Source organism: Pristis pectinata, chromosome 23, assembly GCF_009764475.1.
Source record: "Pristis pectinata isolate sPriPec2 chromosome 23, sPriPec2.1.pri, whole genome shotgun sequence".
NCBI lineage: Eukaryota > Metazoa > Chordata > Chondrichthyes > Rhinopristiformes > Pristidae > Pristis > Pristis pectinata.
In genome coordinates this window covers 34,585,421-34,606,010 of record NC_067427.1, presented here as the reverse complement: position 1 = coordinate 34,606,010, position 20,590 = coordinate 34,585,421, and the positions used below count along the sequence as shown (strand labels likewise).

Sequence of the window (20,590 nt, the reverse complement as noted above, 5' to 3'; positions counted from 1 at the left end):
GCCTTCACCAATCTGAGCGTTGGGGTGTTGCACATTGGTAGGACTAATGTCAAGAGGCAGTACACTCTTGAAGGCAAGACCCTTAACAGTGTTGAAGAGCAGAGAGACCATGGGGTGCAAGTCCATGACTCAGTGAAAGTGGCTACACAGGTAGACAGGGTGGTTAAGAAGGCTTATGGAATGCCTGCATTTATTAATCGGGGTATTGAGTACAGGAGTCCAGAAGTTATGATGCATCTCTATAGAACTCCGGTTAGGCTGCACTTAGAGTATTGCGTGCAATTCTGATCACCTCACTGTAGGAAGGATGTTGAGGCTTTAGAGAGGGTGCAGAGGAGGTTTACTAGGATGCTGCCCGGATTAGAGGGCATGTGCTATCAGCAGAGGCTGGACAAACTTGGGCTCTTCTCTGGAGCGGTGGAGGCTGAGGGGTGATCTGTTGGAAGTGTATAAAGTTATAAGGGGCATAGATAGGGTGGACAAACAACATCTTTTTCCTATTATTGAGTGATCCAATACCAGAGGGCATGCATTTAAGGTGAGAGTGGGTAGGTTCAGAACACACGTGAGGGGTATGTTTTTTACTGAGAGAGTGGTGGATGCCTGGAATGCGTTGCCTGATGGGGTGGTGGAGGCAAATTCATTGTGGGCTTTCAAGAGGGGCTTGGATGGGCACATGAATGATAGGAAAATGGAGGGATATGGCCATTCTGTAGGTAGGAGGGAATAGCTATGTCAGCACAATATGGCAGGAAAATGGAAGGATTGTCTACGGAGTCTCTGTGGGTGGAGGTTAGGAAAACGAAGGGGTCAATAACTGTTTTTTGTAGGCCACCCAATAGTAACAGGGATATCGAGGAGCAGATAGGGAAACAGATCTTGGAAAGGTGTGATAATAACAGAGTTGTCATGATGGGAGATTTTAATTTTCTAAATCTCGACTGGCATCTCCCTAGAGCAAGGGGTTTAGATGGGGTGTGTTCAGGAAGGTTTCTTGACACAATATATAGATAAGCCTATAAGAGGAGAGAATGTACTTGATTTGGTATTAGGAAATGAACCTGGTCAGGTGTCAGATCTCTCAGTCGGAGAGCATTTTGGAGATAGTAATCATAATTCTATCTCCTTGACAATAATATTGGAGAGAGAGAGGAACAGACAAGTTAGAAAAGTGTTTAATTGGAGTAAAGGGAATTATGAGGCTCTCAGGCAGGAAATTGGATCATTAAATCGGGAACAGATGTTCTCAGGGAAAAGTACAGAGGAAATGTGGCAAATATTCAGGAGATATTTGTGCGGAATTCTGCATAGATACGTTCCAATGAGACAGGGAAGTTATGATAGGGTACAGGAACCGTGGTGTACAAAGGCTGTAATAAATCTAGTCAAGAAGAAAAGAAACGCTCACGAAAGGTTCAGAGAGCTAGGTAATGTTAGAGATCTGGAAGATTATAAGGCTAACAGGAGGGAATTTAAGAAGGAAATTAGGAGAGCCAGAAGGGGGCATGAGAAGGCCTTGGTGGGCAGGATTAAGGAAAACCCCAAGGCATTCTACAGGTATGGGAAGAGTAAGAGGATAAGACAGGAAAGAATAGGACCTATCAAATGTAGCAGTGGGAAAGTGTGTATGGATCCGGAGGAAATAGCAGAGGTACTTAATGAATACTTTACTTCAGTATTCACTATGGAAAAGAAGCTTCATGATTGTAGTGATGACTTGCAGCAGGCTGAAAAGCTTGAGCATGTAGATATTAAGAAAGAGGATGTGCTGGAGCTTTTGGAAAACATCAAGTTGGATAAGTCGCCGGGACCAGGCTACTGCGGGAGGCGAGGGAGGAGATTGCTGAGCCTCTGGTGATGATCTTTGCATCACCAATGGGGACAGGAGAGGTTCTGGAGGATTGGAGGGTTGTGGATGTTGTTCCTTTATTCAATAAAAGGAGTAGAGAGAGCCCAGGAAATTATAGACCAGTGAGTCTTACTTCAGTGGTTGGTAAGTTGATGGAGAAGATCCTGAGAGGCAGGATTTATGAACATTAGGAGAGGTATAATATGATTAGGAATAGTCAGCATGGCTTTGTCAAGGGCAGGTCCTGTCTTACGAGCCTGATTGAATTTTTTGAGGATGTGACGAAACACATCGATGAAGGGAGAGCAATAGATGTAGTGTATATGGATTTCAGCAAGACGTTTGATAAGATACCCCATGCAAGGCTTATGTAGAAAGTAAGGAGACATGGGATCCAAGGGGACATTGCTTTGAGGATCCAGAACTGGTTTGCCAACAGAAGGCAAAGAGTGGTTGTTGAAGGGTCATATTCTGAGTGGATGTCGGTGACCAGTGGTGTACCTCAGGGATCTGTACTGGGACCCTTACTCTTTGTGATTTCTATATACCCCGTGGTCAACAACCTTGAGACAGGATATCCTGAGGCCCTCTTCATCATCGCAGGGGCCAACCTCAATAGTGTGTTACCAAAATACTATCAGCACATCTCGTGCTCCACCAGGGGCGCCAACACCCTTGACCACGGCTATACAACCATCAAAGATGCCTTCTGAGCCACCCCTCATTCTCACTTTGGGAAATCAGACCACCAGGCTGTGTTCCTTCTCCCTGCATATAAACAGAAACTGAAACAGGAGGATCCGGTATGGAGAGTCGTGCAGTGCTGGTCTGAGGAAGCAGATGAGCTCCTACATGACTGCTTTGAGGCAGTGGACTGGTCCATGTTCAAGGACTCAGCTGCCAGCCTGGATGAGTATGTCACCACCATCACAGACTTTATCAGCAAGTGTGTGATACTTGCTCCAATAGTGCAATACTACAATACTGGAGGACTGTGTACCAAAGAGGACAATCCGGGTCTTCCCAAACAGGACACCATGGATGATCCGGGAGATCCACTCCCTACTGAAGGAGAGGACTGCTGCACACAAATCTGGTGATCCTGATCTGTACAAGAAATCAAGGTATGACCTTCGGAAAGCTATCAGGGATGCCAAGAGGCAATACCAACTCAATCGAGTCGCTGACCAGCTGCCAGTTATGGCAGGACTTACTTGCCATAACAGGCTACAAGACAAAGTCGGGCTGCATAGCTAACAACAATGCATCCCTTCCTGATGAACTTAATGCATTCTATGCGCGTTTTGAACAAAAGGGAAGTGGATTGTCACCATCCACTCTGACAGCCACCAACGCAGCTGAACCTGTGATGATCACTGTGAGGACGTAAGGTCAGTCTTCAGGAGAGTGAACACGAGGAAAGCACCTGGCCCAGATGGTGTCCCGGGCCGCATGCTCAGATCTTGTGCTGATCAGCTGGCAGAAGTCCTTGCAGACATATTCAACCTCTCCTTGCTTCAATCTCAGGTTGCCTCCTGTTTGAAGAAGACCACTATCATCTTGGTACCAAAGAAAAGCAAGGTAACATGCCTCAATGACTACCGACCAGTGGCTCTGACATCCGCCATCATGAAGTGCTTTGAGAGGCTGGTCATGGCACGCATCAACTCCAGCTTCCCAGACAACCTGGACCCATTGCAATTCACCTATTGACGAAACAGGTCTACAGCGGATGCCATTTCCCTGGCCCTTCACTCAGCTCTGGAGCTTCTGGACAGTAAAGACACATATGTTAGACTATTGTTTATTGACTACAGCTCTGCCTTCAATACAGTAATTCCAAGCAAGCTTGTCACCAAACTCAGAGACCTGGGACTCAACACCTCCCTCTGTAACTGGATCCTTGACTTTCTAACAAACAGACTGCAATCAGTGAGGATAGGCAGCAATACCTCCAGCACGATTATTCTCAACACTGGTGCCCCACAAGGCTGCGTCCTCAGCCCTCTACTCTACTCCCTGTACACTCATGACTGTGTGGCCAGATTCCTCTCTAACTCCATCTACAAGTTTGCAGATGATACCACTGTTGTAGGCCGTATCTCAAACAGCGATGAGTTGGAGTACAGGAAGGAGATAGAGAGCTTAGTGGAATGGTGTCATGACAACAACCTTTCCCTCAATGTCAACAAAATAAAAGAGCTGGTCATTGACTTCAGGAAAGGGGGCGGTGTACATGCACCTGTCTACATCAATGGTGCTGAGGTTGAGAGGGTTGACAGCTTCAAGTTCCTAGGAGTGAACATCACCAATAGCCTGTCCTGGTCAAATCACGTAGATGCCACGGCCAAGAAAGCTCACCAGCATCTCTACTTCCTCAGGAGGCTAAAGAAATTTGGTATGTCCCCTTTGACTCTCACCAGCTTTTACCGATGCACCATAGAAAGCATCCTATCTGGATGTATCACGGCTTGGTACGGCAACTGCTCTGCCCAGGGCCGCAAGAAACTGCAGAGAGTTGTGGACACAGCCCAGCACATCACAGACAGCAGCCTCTCCTCATTGGACTCTGTCTTTACCTCTCGTTGTCTTGGTGTAGCAGCCGGCATAATCAAAGACCCCACCCACCTGGGACATTCTCTCTTCTCTCCTCTTCCATTGGGTAGAAGATACAGGAGCCTGAGGGCACGTATCACCAGACTTGAGGACAGCTTCTACCCCACTGTGGTAAGACTATTGAACGGTTCCTTTATACAATGAGATGGACTCTGACCTCACAATCTATCTTGTTGTGACCTTGCACCTTATTACACTGCACTTTCTCTGTAGCTGTGACACTTTACTCTGTACTGTTATTGTTTTTACCTGTACTACATCAATGCACTCTGTACTAACTCAATGTAACTGCACTGTGTAATGAATTGACCCATACTATCAGTTTGTAAGACAAGCTTTTCACTGTACCTCGGTACAAGTGAGAATAATAAACCAATACCAAACAATACCAATACCTGGATGAGGAAGTGGAGGGATGGGTTAGTAAGTTTCCTGATGACACACAGGTTGGAGGTGTTGTGGATAGTGTGGAGGAGAGTCAGAGGTTACAGTAGGACATAGATAGGATGCAAAACTGGGCTGAGAAGTGGCAGGTGGAGTTCAACCCAGATGAGTGTGAAGTGTTTCATTTTGGTAGGTCGAGAGAATCAGCTGAGAACTTCGGAGCAGCTAAGTGTTTTCTTTTACTAATCGGGAATAGTGGGGCAGGACTGCGCAGGCGTGTGACGTCAGCGGGTAGCGCGCAAAAAGTTTATAAACAAGACCGCCTTATCCAGCGGGCAATGGAGTGGGAGGTAGCAGAGTGATTGGGCTTTGGCTCAACGGGCTTAGGCAGAAACGGGGCGAGGCGGGATCCACTTATCTATTATTCTCTTCCATAGAGGCCATCTGCAACAACACTGGTGAGTAGCTGGTAAGTAATGGTAAGGTCTCAATGTTATTGTTATAACTTTTAAGTAGAAAACAGCTAGGTAGGGAAAAACAGTTGAGATGGAGGACAAGGCGATGTGCTGCAGCTGCTTGATGTGGGAGTTAGTGGACCCTGCTGTGGCACACGGTGACCATTTCTGTAGTAAGTGCTTGAGGCTGGAGGGACTTCGGCTCAGAGTTGATGAGCTGGAGTTGCAGCTTCAAACACTGTGGAGCATCAGGGAGAGAGAGAGTTATGTAGATGCTGTGCATCGGGAGACAGTCACCCCCCCTTAGAGCAGGTACTTCTAGGGTCCAGGAGGCAGATAGATGGGTGACTGTCAGGGCAGAGAAAGAGAAAGGGAACAGGCAGACAGAGCAGAGGACCCCGGAGGCTGTTCCCCTCAGCAACAGGTATTCCTTTTTGGCTACTGTTGAGGGGGATGACCTACAGGGATCCAGCAGCAGAAGCCAGGTCTCTGGCACTGGGACTGGTCCTGCTGCTCAGAAGGGAAGGGAGAAGAGGAGGGCAATAGTGATAGGGGAACAGACAGGAGGTTCTGTGGACATGAGTGAGAATCCCGGATGGTATGTTGCCTCCCAGCTGCCAGGGTCCAGGATGTCTCTGATCGGGTCCACAGCATTCTTGAGTGGGAGGAAAAGTAGCCAGAAGTCGTGGCACATGTTGGTACCAACGACATAGGTAGAAAGAGGGATGAGGTCCTGAAAAGTGAGTTTAGGCAGAAGGTTGAAGAACAGGACCTCAAGGGTAGCAATCTCGGGATTGCTGCCAGTGCCACGCGATAGTGAAGGGAGGAATAGGAGGAGATAGCAGATGAATGCGTGGCTGAGAAGTTGGATGGAAGGTTTTAGATTTTTGGATCATTGGGATCTCTTCTGGGGAAGGTGGGACCTGTACAGAGAGGACGTGTTACACCCAAACCTGAGGGGGGCCAATATCCTTGCAGACAGGTTTGCTGGGGTGGTTTGGGAGGGTTTAAACTAGTTTGCAAGGGGGATGGGAACCGGAGGGATAGGTCAGTGGAAAAAGTGCATGGAGTAAAGTTAGATCTAACATATCGAGAGGATTTGAGGAAGCAGAAGCAGAGTATAGGGTATAAAAGTAGAAAAGTGAGTGGGCTAAAGTGCATTTACTTAAATGCAAGAAGTATCAGGAATAAGGGTGATGAACTGAGAGCTTGGATAAGTACATGGGACTCTGATATTGTGGCTCTTGCAGAGACTTGGCTGTCACCAGGGCAGGAATGGATACTGAATATTCCTGGATTTCAGTGTTTTAAAAGGGATAGGGAGGGGGGAGAAGAGGAGGGGGGGTGGCGTTACTGGTCAGGAATACCATTACAGCTGCAGAAAGGGTAGATAATGTAGCAAGATCCTCTCTAGAGTCAGTATGGGTGGAAGTTAGGAACAAGAAAGGAGCAGTTACTCTACTGGGAGTATTCTATAGGCCCCCTGGTAGAAGCAGGGATACTGAGGAGCAGATTGGGAGGCAGATTTTGGAAAGGTGCATGAATAACAGGGTTATTATCATGGGAGACTTCAACTTCCCAAATATTGGTTGGCACCTGCTTAGTACCAAAGGTTTAGATGTGGCAGAGTTTGTTAAGTGTGTCCAGGATGGATTTCTGTCACAGGATGTTGACAGGCTGACTAGAGGGAATGCCATATTAGATCTAGTATTAGGTAATGAACTGGGTCAGGTGACAGATCTGTCAGTGGGTGAGCATTTGGGGGACAGTGATCACCGCTCCCTAACCTTTAGCATTGTCACGGACAAGGATAGGAGCAGAGAGGACAGGAAGAGATTTAGTTGGGGAAGGGCAAATTATGAGGCTATAAGGCTAGATAAGTGCAAATGTGAATTGGGATGACATTTTTGAAGGGAAAGGTACTGTGGAGATGTGGTCAATGTTCAGGGATCTCTTGCAGGATGTTAGGGATAAATTTGTCCCAGTGAGGCAGAGAAGGAATGGCAGGGTGAAGGAACCATGGGTGACAAGAGAGGTGGAACAACTAGTTAGGAGGAAGAAGGCAGCATACATAAGGTGTAAGCAGCAAGGATCAGATAGGGCTCATGAGGAATATAGGGTAGCAAGGAAGGAACTTAAGAAGGGGCTGAGGAGAGCAAGAAGGGGACATGAAAAGGCCTTGGCGAGTAGGGTTAAGGAAAACCCCAAGGCATTTTTCACTTATGTGAAGAGCAGAAGGATGACAAGAGTAAAGGTAGGTCTGATTAGAGGCAAAGGTGGGAAGCTGTGCCTGGAAGCTGTGGAAATGGGTGAGGTTCTCAATGAATAATTCTCTTCAGTATTCACCAAGGAGAGGGGCCTTGATGACGCTGAGGACAGTGTTGGTAAGGTTAATGTTCTAGACCATGTTGATATCAAGAGAAGATGTGTTGGAGCTGTTAAAAATTATTAGGACAGATAAGTCCCCAGGGCCTGACGGAATATTCCCCAGGTTGATCCGCGAGGCGAGTGAGGAGATTGCTGAACCGTTGGCTAGGATCTTTGAGTCCTCATTGTCCATGGGAATGGTACCGGAGGATTGGAGGGTGGCAAATGTTGTCCCCTTATTCAAAAAAGGTAGTAGGGACAGTCCAGGGAATTACAGACCAGTGAGCGTTTCGTCTGTGGTGGGCAAGCTGTTTAAAGGATTCTATGGGATAGGATCTTTGAGCATTTAGAGAATCATGGACTGATTAGGGACAGCCAGCATGGCTTTATGAAGGGAAGATCATGTCTCACAAGCCTGATAGGGTTCTTTGAGGAGGTGACCAGGAATATTGATGAGGGTAGTGCATTAGATGTGGTCTACATGGATTTTAGTAAGGCATTTGACAAGGTTCCACATGGTGGGCTTCTTCAGATGGTCAGAGACCAAGGGATCCAGGGAGGCTTGGCCGTGTGGATTCAGAATTGGCTTGCCTGTAGAAAGCAGAGGGTTGTGGTGGAGGGAGTGCATTCGGATTGGAGGGCTGTGACTAGCGGTGTCCCACAGGGATCGGTTCTGGGACCTCTGCTTTTCGTAATTTTTAGTAATGACTTGGATGAGTGGGTAGAAGGATGGGTTGGCAAGTTTTCAGACGACACAAAGGTCGGTGATGTTGTGGATAGCGTGGAGGACTGTTGAAGATTGCAGTGGGACATTGATAGGATGCAGAGTTGGGTTGAGAAGTGGCAGATGGAGTTCAATCCGGAGAAGTGTGAGGTAGTACACTTTGGAAGGACAAACGCCAAGGCGGAGTACAAGGTAAATGGCAGGATTCTGGGGAGTGTGGAGGAGCAGAGGGATCTGGGGGTTCATACCCACAGATCACTGAAAGTTGCCTCACAGGTGGATAAGGTAGTTAAGAAAGCTTATGGGATGTTAGTTTTCATAAGTCAGGGGATCAGAGTTTAAGAGCCGTGAAGTAATGTTGCAGCTTTACAAAACTCTGGTTAGACCACATTTAGACTACTGTTCTGGTCGCCTCATTGTAGGAAGGATGTGGAAGCATTGGAAAGGGTGCAGAGGAGATTTACCAGGATGTTGCCTGGTTTGGAGAGTATGGATTATGAGGAGAGACTAAGGGAGCTAGGGCTTTACTCATTGGAGAGAAGGAGGATGAGGGGAGACATGATAGAGGTGTACAAAATATTAAGAGGAATAGATAGAGTAGACAGCATGTGCCTCTATCCCAGGGCAGCAATGCTCAATACAAGAGGGCATGGCTTTAAAGTCATGGGTGGGAAGTTCAAGGGAGATATCAGGGGAAGGCTTTTTACCCAGAGAGTGGTTGGGGCATGGAATGCGCTGCCTGGGGTGGTGGTGGAGGCAGGTACATTAGTCAAATTCAAGAGATTGCTAGATAAGCATATGGAGGAATTTAAAATAGAGGGATGTGTGGGAGGAAGGTGTTAGATAGTCTTAGGTGAGGTTTAATGGTCACTACTGCATTGTGGGCCAAAGGGCCTGTATTGTGCTGTACTGTTCTATGATTCTATGAAATATAATGGCAGAGTATAGTATTAGTGGTAGGACTCCTGGCAGTGTGGAGGATCAGAGGGATCTTGGGGTCCGAGTCCATAGGACGCTCAAAGTGGCTGGGCAGGTTGACTCTGTGGTTAAGAAGGCATATGGTGTATTGTCCTTCATCAAACAGGGAATTGAAGTTAGGAGCCGAGAGGTAATGTTGCAGCTCTATTGGACCCTGGTCAGACCCCACTTGGAGTGCTGTGCTCAGTTCTGGTCACCTCACTACAGGAAGGATGTGGAAGCCATAGAAAGGGTGCAGAGGAGATTTACAAGGATGTTGCCTGGAATGCGGAGCATGCCTTATGAAAGCAGGTTGAGTGAACTCGGCCTTTTCTCCTTGTCGCGACGGAGGATGAGAGGTGACCTGATAGAGGTGTATTGAGATAGATATCTAGAGATAGATGATAAGAGGCATTGATCGTGTGGATAGTCAGAAGCTTTTTCCCAGGGCTGAAATGGTTGCCATAAGAGGACATAGGTTTAAGGTGCTGGGGAGTAGGTATAGAGGAGATGTCAGGGGTAAGTTTTTTACTCAGAGAGTGGTGAGTGCATGGAATGGGCTGCCGGCAACAGTGGTGGAGGCGGATATGATAGGGTCTTTTAAGAGACTTTTGGATATGTACATGGAGCTTAGGAAAATAGAGGGCTATGGGTAAGCCTAGTAATTTCTAAGGTAGGGACATGTTTGGCACAACTTTGTGGGCTGAAGGGCCTGTTCTGTGCTGTACTGTTCTATGTTCTAAAAGTTGGCAAGTCATGTTGCAGCTGTATACAACTTCAGTTCGACCACATTTGGAGTACTGTGTGCAGTTCTGTTCGCCACATTACAGGAAGGATGTGACACAAGAAATTCTGCAGATGCTGGATGTATCTGGAGCAACACACAAAATGTGCTGGCAGAACTCAGCAGGTCAGGCAGCATCTATGGAGGGAAATAAACAGTCGACGTTTTGGGCCGAGACCCTTCATCAGGACTGGAAAGGAAGAGGGCAGACGCCAGAAATGAAATGAAGGAAGCCAGGATGTGGAGGCTTTGGAGAGGGTGCAGAAGAGGTTCACCAGAACTGGAGAGTATTAGCCACCAGGAGAGGTTGGACAAACTTGGATTGTTTTACCAGGAGCATGGGAGGCTAAGGGGAGAGGCCACCTGCTTCCACCCATGAGTTCCTACTCTCGCCACACCTGTGCACTGGCTTCTCCATCCCCGCAGTCCTGCTGCACCACCTCGACTTGAAACATTGACTGGTCCCTTTTGCCTCTACAGATGCTGCTGGACTGGCGGTGAATTTCCAGTATTTTCTGTTCTTATTTCAGTTTTTATGATTTTCACCCTTTGTTGGTTGACCCATTTAGATTATTGTTTTCACGTGAGATGTGCATTATTTCACTGGAAAACCTGGCAGTTATCTCTGCTGCAATTCTTTGCAGCTTCTGGGAGCCCTGTGATTGACAGCCCGCTCTCGGCGGCGCCAAATACTGGGCAGTGGATCACGTGACTTTGGTCGTCGCCCCGCCCCTTCACCGTGACTGACAGATGGAGCCGAGAGCAGGATTCCTGTGATCACGTGATCGAGGCAGAAGCCCACCCCATTGGCTGTGACTGACAGCCGGAGCTGAGAGCCGTCCGCCCTGTGATCACGTGGTCTACCAGCAGCCCCGCCCCTTCGCTGTGACTGACAGCTGGGCCCCGTGATCACGTGGTCTATCAGAAGCCCCGCCCCTTCGCTGTGACTGACAGCTGGAGCGACGGCTGCGTGTCGGCGGCTCCCGGAAGCAGCGGGCGGACGGTGACCGCCGTTTGTGGAACGGGCGGCGGGTCCGGGCGTTGGCGGCGGCGGTCCGGCGAGTGTGAGCGACAGGCCGAGGCCCGGAGCATGGTCCCGCTGTGGCTGCTGCTGGCCCTGCCGGCGCTGCTGCTCCCCCTCTGGCTGCTGAGCGCCCACGTCCGCTATTACTGCAAGATGGGCTTCTACTACTCGTGGATCATGGCGCTGGCCCTGCCCGTCATCCCGCTGTGTCTGTGGCGGGGCCGCGACGTGGAGAACATGAGGTGGGCGGACGGCAGGGGGAGGGGAGGGGAGGGACGGCGGGGTGAAGGGCGGGGTGGGGCAAGGAGAGAAGGTGTGGGGGGGAGGGAGAGCAAAGGGTGGGGGGGGCAGTAGGGTGGGGGGGGAGGGGGAGGAAGGCGGGGGGGATGGGGGGAGGAAGGCGGGGGGGGAGGGGGAGGAAGGCGGGGGGATGGGGGGGGAGGAAGGCGGGGGGGATGGGGGGGAGGAAGGCGGGGGGATGGGGGGGAGGAAGGGGGAGGGGAGGAAGGTGGGGGGGAGGGGGAGGAAGGCGGGGGATGGGGGGGAGGAAGGTGGGGGGGAGGGGGAGGAAGGCGGGGGGATGGGGGGGAGGAAGGTGGGGCGGGGGGATGGGGGGAGGAAGGCGGGGGGGAGGGGGAGGAAGGCGGGGGGATGGGGGGGAGGAAGGTGGGGGGGAGGGGGAGGAAGGCGGGGGGATGGGGGGGAGGAAGGTGGGGGGGAGGGGGAGGAAGGCGGGGGGATGGGGGGGAGGAAGGTGGGGGGGAGGGGGAGGAAGGTGGGGGGATGGGGGGGAGGAAGGCGGGGGGATGGGGGGAGGAAGGCGGGGGGGAGGGGGAGGAAGGCGGGGGGATGGGGGGAGGAAGGCGGGGGGGAGGGGGAGGAAGGCGGGGCGGAGGGGGGGAGGAAGGCGGGGGGATGGGGGGGAGGAAGGCGGGGGGGGAGGGGGAGGAAGGCGGGGGGATGGGGGGGAGGAAGGCGGGGGGGAGGGGGAGGAAGGCGGGGGGATGGGGGGGAGGAAGGTGGGGGGGAGGGGGAGGAAGGCGGGGGGATGGGGGGGAGGAAGGTGGGGGGGAGGGGGAGGAAGGCGGGGGGATGGGGGGGAGGAAGGTGGGGGGGAGGGGGAGGAAGGCGGGGGGATGGGGGGAGGAAGGCGGGGGGGTGGGGGTGAGGGGGAGGGGGAGGAAGGCGGGGGGTAGGTTGGGGGAGGAGAGGCAGGTGTGCGGGCGGTAGGGTGGGGGGAGGGGGAGGAAGGCGGGGGGTGGGGGGGACAGGGAGGAAGGCGGGGGGATAGGGTGGGGGGGAGGGAGCGGAATGGGTGGGGGGGAGGGAAGGGAAGGTGTTGGGGGGAGGGAGGGGAAGGTGTTGGGTGTAGGGTGGGGGGGAGGGAGGGAGGGGAAGGTGTGGGGGCGGGTAGGGTGGGGGGAGGGAGGGGAAGGTGTGGGGGCGGGTAGGGTGGGGGGAGGGAGGGGAAGGTGTGGGGGCGGGTAGGGGGGGGGGAGGGAGGGGAAGGTGTTGGAGGGTAGGGTGGGGGGGAGGGAGGGGAAGGTGTGGGGGCGGGTAGGGTGGGGGGAGGGAGGGGAAGGTGTAGGGGGGGAGGGAGGGGGAGGGAGGGGAAGGTGTAGGGGAGGGTAGGGTGGGGGGAGGGAGGGGAAGGTGGAGGGGGAGGGTAGGATGGGGGGAGGGAGGGGGAGGGGAAGGTGTAGGGGAGGGTAGGGTTGGGGGGGAGTGTAGGGAAGGTGTGGGGGAGGGAGGGGAAGGTGTTGGGGGAGGGTAGGGTGGGGGGAGGGGGAGGGTAGGGTGGGGGAGGGAGGGGAAGGTGTAGGGGAGGGGGAGGGTAGGGTGGGGGGAGGGAGGGGAAGGTGTAGGGGAGGGGGAGGGTAGGGTGGGGGGAGGGAGGGGAAGGTGTAGGGGGAGGGTAGGGTGGGGGGGAGGGAGGAGAAGGTGGGCGTTGTAGCGAGGGGTTGGGGGAGGGAGTGGGTGTTGGGTGTGGGCAGGAGGGAGGGGTGTGGGGGTTAGGGAGGGGGTGTATAGGGGTAGGGTGGGTGGGAGGGAATGTGGGGGTGTAGGGTGAGGGAGGGCGTGTGGGGGGGTGAGGGTATGTGGGGTTCTGGGGGGGTAGGGTGGGGGTGTGGAGGGAAGGTATGTGGGGGTGGTAGGGTGGGGGGAGCGAGAGGCTGTTGGGGGGCTGGGTTGGGAGGGAGGGGGTGTGGGGGGGCGGGTGGTGGGAGGGATGGGGTGTGGGTCTCTGGGGTGTGGGGTTGCTGGGGTTGGGGGAGGGATGGGGTGTTGGGGGGCTGGGGTGGGGGTGAGGGAGGGGTGTGGGGTCTGGGGTGGGGAGGGAGGGAGGGGATGTGGGGGGGCTCGGGTGGGAGGGGTGGGAGGGAGGGGGTGTTGGGCTGGGTTGGGAGGGGGTGGGTGGGAGGGAGGGGGTGGTGGGGGGCTGGCTTGAGAGGGAGGGGGTGTGGGGGTGCTGGGATGGGAGGGAGGGGGTGTGGGGGTTTGGGGTGGGGAGGGTGTTGGGGGGCTGGGGTTGGGGGGAGGGAGGGGGTGTGGGGGGGGGGGGGTGGGGGGGAGGGAGGTGGTGTGGGGGTCTGGGGTTGGGGGGAGGGAGGAAGGGGGTGTGGGGGGCTCGGGTGGGGCGGAGGGAAGGGGTGTTGGGCTGGGTTGGGAGGGAGGGAGGGGCTGGGGTGGTTGCGAGGGAGGGGCTGTTGGGGGGCTGGGGAGGGGGGAGGGAGGGGGTGTGGGGGGCTGGGATGGGTGGAGGGAGGGGTTGTTGGGGGCTGGGGTGGGGCGGAGGGAGGGGGTGTGGGGGGATGGAGGGGGTGTAGGGGGCTGGGGAGGGGGGAAGGAGGGGGTGTGGGGGGGCTGGGGAGGGGGCGAAGGGGGTGTGTGAGGGGGAGGGAGGGGGTGTGTGGGGGGCTCGGGTGGGGAGGGTGTGTGGGGGGCTCGTGTGGGGAGGGAGGGGGTGGGGGGGTGGGAGGGAGGGGGTGTCTGGGTGGGGGGGAGGGAGGTCGTGTGGGGGACTGGTGGGTGGGTGGGAGGGGGTATGGGTGTGTGAGGGGGGTGGGGCGTTGGGAGGGGGGGCGTGGGTTTTGGGGCGTGAGGGGGAGGGAGGGGGTGTGGGTGGGGAGTGGGGGTGTAGGGGGGAGGGTGGGAGATGGGGGAGGGAGACGGGGTGTCGGGGCGGTACGGTGGGGGGATGGAGGGGGTGTTGGGTAGAGAGTGGGTGTAGGGTGGGGGGTGAGGGAGAGGCAGGTGTGGGGTAGGGTAGGGCGGAGGGAGAGGCGGGTGGAGGGGAGGGAGAGGATTGTATTGGGGGTAGTGTAGGGGGAGGGAGAGGAGGGTTGGGGGTTAGGGTTGGGGGAGGGAGAGGAGGGTTGGGGGTTAGGGTCGGGGGAGGGAGAGGAAGGTGTAGGGGGTTAGGGTTGGGGGAGGGAGAGGAAGGTGTAGGGGGTTAGGGTCGGGGGAGGGAGAGGAGGGTTGGGGGTTAGGGTCGGGGGAGGGAGAGGAAGGTGTAGGGGGTTAGGGTCGGGGAGGGAGAGGAGGGTTGGGGCTTAGGGTCGGGGGAGGGAGAGGAGGGTTGGGGGTTAGGGTCGGGGAGGGAGAGGAGGGTTGGGGGTTAGGGTCGGGGGAGGGAGAGGAGGGTTGGGGGTTAGGGTCGGGGGAGGGAGAGGAGGGTTGGGGGTTAGGGTCGGGGGAGGGAGAGGGGGGTTGGGGGTTAGGGTCGGGGGAGGGAGAGGGGGGTTGGGGGTTAGGGTCAGGGGAGGGAGAGGGGGGTTGGGGGTTAGGGTCGGGGAGGGAGAGGGGGGTTGGGGGTTAGGGTCGGAGGAGGGTTGGGGGGTAGGGTCGGGGGAGGGAGAGGAGGGTTGGGTTTTAGGGTCGGGGAGGGAGAGGGGTTGGGGGTTAGGGTCGGGGGAGGGAGAGGAGGGTTGGGGGTTAGGGTCGGAGGAGGGTTGGGGGGTAGGGTCGGGGGAGGGAGAGGAGGGTTAGGGTCGGGGGAGGGAGAGGGGGGTTGGGGGTTTGGGTCAGGGGAGGGAGAGGGGGGTTGGGGGGGTTAGGGTCGGGGGAGGGAGAGGGGGGTTGGGGGTTAGGGTCGGGGAGGGAGAGGGGGGTTGGGGGTTAGGGTCGGGGGAGGGAGAGGGGGGTTGGGGGTTAGGGTCGGGGGAGGGAGAGGGGGGTTGGGGGTTAGGGTCGGGGGAGGGAGAGGGGGGTTGGGGGTTAGGGTCGGGGGAGGGAGAGGGAGGTTGGGGGTTAGGGTCGGGGGAGGGAGAGGGGGGTTGGGGGTTAGGGTCGGGGGAGGGAGAGGGGGGTTGGGGGTTAGGGTCGGGGGAGGGAGAGGGGGGTTGGGGGTTAGGGTCGGGGGAGGGAGAGGGGGGTTGGGGGTTAGGGTCGGGGGAGGGAGAGGGGGGTTGGGGGTTAGGGTGGGGAGGTGGGAGAGTAACGTGTTGGGGGTAAGGTGGTGGGGAGGCAGAGGAAGGTGTTGGGGGTAGGGTTGGGTTGAGTTGAGAGAGGAGTATGTGGTGTGGTGGGGGAGGGAGGGGAAGGTGTTGGAGGTGTACGGTTGGGTGGGGAGGGAGAGGAAAGTTGAGGGTGGGGGGAGTGAGGGTTAGTTGGCGGGAGGGAGAGGAAGGTGTTGGAAGGAGGGAAACTGGGTGAGGTGGGGTTATGGAGGGAAGATGTGGGAGGGAGGGGGAGGAAAGTTGGGGGAGTCATGGATGGTGTAGGGGGAGGTTGGAAGGTGTGGGTCGAGCGGCTTGGGGAGGGGGAGGAAGGTGTTGGGGACTGCATTGGGAAGGTATTGAGGGAGGGAAGCTGGGGGTGCGGGAGGGTGTGGGGTGGAGCGAGAGGGGAATGGAGATGGTCGAGCGGGGGGGCTGTGGGGGAGGGAAGAGTGGAAGGGGGTCGTGTGAGGGGTGGGGCAGTTGGTAGGGGGTTTAGGTGGGGTGTGGGGGCAGTTCAGGGAGGCCAGGGGTGGGGAGACTGGGGGTTGGTGTTGGCTAGGGTGATCCTGGAGAGCGGGGTGGCTTCCCAGGGGGCGTGGAGGTGGCCTCCTGAAGTGGGGAGTAAGGGTAGGGGGGGGATGTTGGTGGAGCTAGGGGCCAGTCCAAGGTAGGGGTGAGGGGGGCAGTCATTGGGGCTGCTGAGGGCAATGAGGCTGGTTTGGAGTTGGCAGTGAGGCTGCTGGTGCAAGGAGCTGTGGGGTGAAGTGGGTGTTTCTTTGTGTGGAAAAAGCAACTGGTTTCCGTATCTGCACGGAGGAACACCAGTGAACGGAATTGATCGAACTAGTTAATTGGATTGGTATAATTCACCAGGAGCTGCTGGGGTATTGTAAATATGTAGCAGATTCATTGACAGATCACAGGCTTCCCAAGAGGGTACATGTGACTCCTGTCCACACTGTTGGCTGTTAATGTCTTCAGGACTAAAAGGCAGTGAGGCAGTACAGGAGAAAAAATACCAGCTTTAATGGTCAAAATGTTAACAATGATCTGGGTGTGTGAAAGTGGAGAAACTCCTTGGGTCAGGCGCCATCTGCGCATTGAAAAACAAAGTTCCAGTAAAGCAGCATTGACCTGAAACATGGGCTCTGATCTACTCTGCACTGATGTACCTGGACTGAATATTTTCAGCATTCTGCTTGTTTTCATTTCAAGTTTCTGACATTGTGAGTGTGTTAGTATTGAACTCAGATCAAGACAATGGACATGGAAAGGGTAGTCACTCATCTAGTGAGGCACAGAGACAGTATTTGAAGCACCAGCTTTGATAAAGGCAATACTTGAATTTCTTTCCTGCTTTCTTTGGCAATGATGGCAAAAATGGGGTGGTGGGTGAAGAATTTTTGTTTCCACTTCCAAGATAGAAAAGACATGTTTGCATTAATGAACATGTGACTCGTTTATATGAAGTGTAATAGCTCTCGTATTTGAGTATGGCTACAGTTGATATCAGAAGGCTGTGCAGCACAGACAGGCCCTCTGGCCTGCAATGTCCAGACCAACCATTGCACTTATCCCAGGAAGACTGGAGAGCAGCAAATGTTGTGCCTTTGTTCAAGAAGGGAAATGGGGATAATCCAGGTCATTATAGGCCAGTGAGCCTCACATCAGTGATGGGGAAGCTGTTGGAGAGGATACTTAAGGAAAGAATTTGTACTCATTTGGAAAGGCATAGCCAGTTTAGGGACAGTCAGCATGGCTTTGTGCGGGGCAGGTCATACCTTACAAACTTGATTGAGTTTTTTTGAGGAGGTGACAAAGGTGGTTGATGAGGGTAAGGCAGTGGCTGTTATCTTAGGATGGCCAACCTGATTACTGCACCATACACAACTTTTGGGCAGTTGATATGTATGAGTCCGGCAGTGGTGATTTGCAACCATATTGGTATATCTTCCACCTATAGGACAGCATGTTTTTAAATGTTGTCAGAACATTGAATCCAATTAGGTGTTATTTGTGAAGGCAAATCACTTTGTGTTTGGAAATTATTAGATTTGATTTTAAATTAACCATTCATGATGGTGAATCCTTTGGCTTCAGGAAAATGGCACAAGCAAAAGTTAAAATGCTGTTCATACTTGATGACTTGAACAATTGTGTGAATTGACCCTGTTGTGATACAGGAACGGCTGGATACAATGAAAGCTGCCTTCAGTAAATGTCTTCTGCTGTGTCTGGGTGCACTTTTGGTTAGAATCCGATCATGCATCAAAGGTCAACTGCTGCTCTGAATCAGCTCATTGCAGGTTTTGAAACTGAGGTCTCTTCCTGTAACTTTTTGTCATTTTCCAGTTTTAGAAATTAAGGGGACTAATTATTGTGGTGATTACCATCCTGCCAGTGATCATAGCCTGCTGTAAGAACCTGAGCATTTCTGGTATTCATTTCTGGTAGTGAAGTGGGAATAGAAGTATATTTGTAAATGTTTGAATTTTGATTTGTTTCTAGCAATATTTTGGAAGCAAGGCCATGTTTCATCACGAGGTTCTGTGTTATACGTTGCTCTCTAATTAAAGTGCTAATTGCAAATAAGATTGAGGCTTTGTTCTTTGAGTACATGCAGATGTTATAGTGAGATGGGAGATTCCCTGTTGATATGGGGTCCATCTGCAATTGGGATGTTCGACGGTATGAACACGAGATGATCTATCAGCATCTGTTGTGCATTATGGTTAACATAATGAGAATGTTGCTTGTGGGAATGAAGAAAAGAAAACTTTAAATTCTCTCCTAGATTTGCTAATTAACTATTCAAGATTCCAGATTATATCAGTCAAGAGGAACGTGCAGTAATTTGCATAGTTTTGTTTACAAATCATTATTCACGGCTTCCATTACCTTGGAAAAACATTGCTATCATAATGAGTTTGCTTGGTTTCCCTGAGTCTCATCATCTGTATCATGAATTTGACTGTCCTATACTGAGTTATATCTTTCTTGATCATATTTATGGTTTTGTTCTGCTTTAGGTTAGTCCGTAGTGCGTTGCAACACGTCAAGAATTTGTATGGAATTAAACTTGAAGTGAAGGGATTGGAGAATCTGAATGTGAAGGGTCCATATGTCATCATCTCCAATCACCAGAGTTCTCTGGATTTGATGGGTAAGGATGGGCAGTACTGCTGTGTAACTGTTTACTGTCAGCGGTGTTGACAGTGGGTTCTGTGGGGACAGGTAAAGACAACTTGTTTGTTGTACAATATAGCCACGTCTGCCTTTTCCTCAAATGGGGGTGGTGGGGGGGGAAGGTGGCGGGGGTGGATGCAAGTTGGTTGATGCAGAACTTGCTCTCACCACTCCCTTTGGTATCTTGGCCAATTGGTCTTTCATCATGCACATGTACACCGGCAGGCTCTTCAGCTGGAAGTTGCACCACATCTGACCCTGAACACCCGGCATTGAAACAACCCTGGCTCAATTCCAAGCCCAGTTCATTTAAGCAAATTGTGTTGTCCCAGTGCCACTTCTACAAGAATCAACCAGTTTGGAAAGAGTGAATCCTTTGGCAAACCCACTGGTATAACTCATAAATAGTTAATTAGTGCTGTGAGGCATTCAGAGCATTTCAGAATTCTCGTTTTAAGTGAAATTTTAATGTCCTGCAAGGGGATTGGGGCTAATTGGTTTGCTCTTCAAAAGATTATAGAGATTCAACGGACTAAATGACCTTGTGTCAGAGACCAGGCTGAATTATCAGCTGAATTCAACCTGATTGAGCATATGAAAGCATCAAAGTGAAGACCAACAATCCTGATTAGTTGGTGACATACCCAGATGTCACTATTTGTACTCTGACATTTTGGGAGGAGGGCAACTTCAGAGTTGGAGCCAAATGTGATGTTTGTCAGTGAAAATTTGGAATGAACCTGGACAATTACCATCTGGACCAAAATGGTCACCTGATTCACGGGTGATAGCAGTTTTACTGCAAATGCTACTTGCCAAGGCTTTTTTGACAGTATCCCTCAAACCCGCAACGCCTACCGCCTAGAAAAGTAAAGGTCACAGAAATGTGGGAGCAGCACCTCTCAATCCCAATCCATCGCTCCCTTGGATGTGTGCAATACTGTGCCAAAGTCTTTACAGAAGGTCTTTTGATGAAGTGTCATCTCGGCTTCCACCATTTATTGCAAAGAATAAAGCTGTGGTCAGAGGGATATCCAGAAGGTAGTTAAAGTGGTCATTGAGTCGCACAGCACAGAAACAGGCCCCTCAGCTCAACTAGTCCCTGCTGACCAAAGTGCCTGCCTGAGCCAGTCCCATTTGCCTGTCTTTGGCCCTCTCCCTCCAAACCTTTCCCATCCATGTACCTGTCCAAATATCTTTTAAACATTGTAATTGTACCTGCCTCTGCCACTTCCTCTGGCAGCTTGTTCCACATATGGATCGCCCTCGGTATGAAAACCTGCCCTTCAGCTCCCCTTTAAACCTTTCTCCTGAAACCTATGTTAGAGACTCCCCTACCCTGGGAAAGAGACTTGTGACTATCTATCCCCGTCATAGTTTTACAACCTTACATGGTCACCCCTTGACTGCCTTTGCTGCAGGGAAAACAGTGAAGCGAGGTGAGCTCATAACGCAGTTAGAAATTAGCGGGTCCGACGTTGTGGGTATCAGAGTTGTGGCTGAAGGAAGATCACAGCCGGGAGCTGAACATCCAAGGATGCACATCCTTTCGAAAAAGGCAGGTGGGCAGAGGGTGTGGGGTGGTTCTGTTGGTAGAAAATGAAATCAAATCTTTAGCAAGAAGTGACATAGGATCAGAAGATGTAGAATCCTTGTGGGTAGAGTGAAGAAACTGCAAGGTTAAAAAGACCCTGATGGGAGTTGTATACAGGTCTCTGAATGGTAGCCAGGATGTAGGGTACAAATTACAACAGGAGATAGAAAAGATATGTAAGAAAGGCAATGTTACAGTGGTCATGGGG

At 52.8% G+C, this 20,590-nt stretch overlaps 1 protein-coding gene across 1 annotated transcript in view; it reads left to right on the top strand.

The window, feature by feature from the left end:
* agpat2 (1-acylglycerol-3-phosphate O-acyltransferase 2 (lysophosphatidic acid acyltransferase, beta)) overlaps positions 1–20,590 on the top strand; it is a 58,804-nt gene that overhangs the window by 9,909 nt on the left and 28,305 nt on the right. The window contains exons 4-5 of the mRNA XM_052037492.1: positions 11,033–11,402; positions 18,632–18,765. Of these exons, the coding sequence (XP_051893452.1) occupies positions 11,033–11,402; positions 18,632–18,765 (504 nt within the window). The remainder of the gene's footprint in view (positions 1–11,032; positions 11,403–18,631; positions 18,766–20,590) is intronic.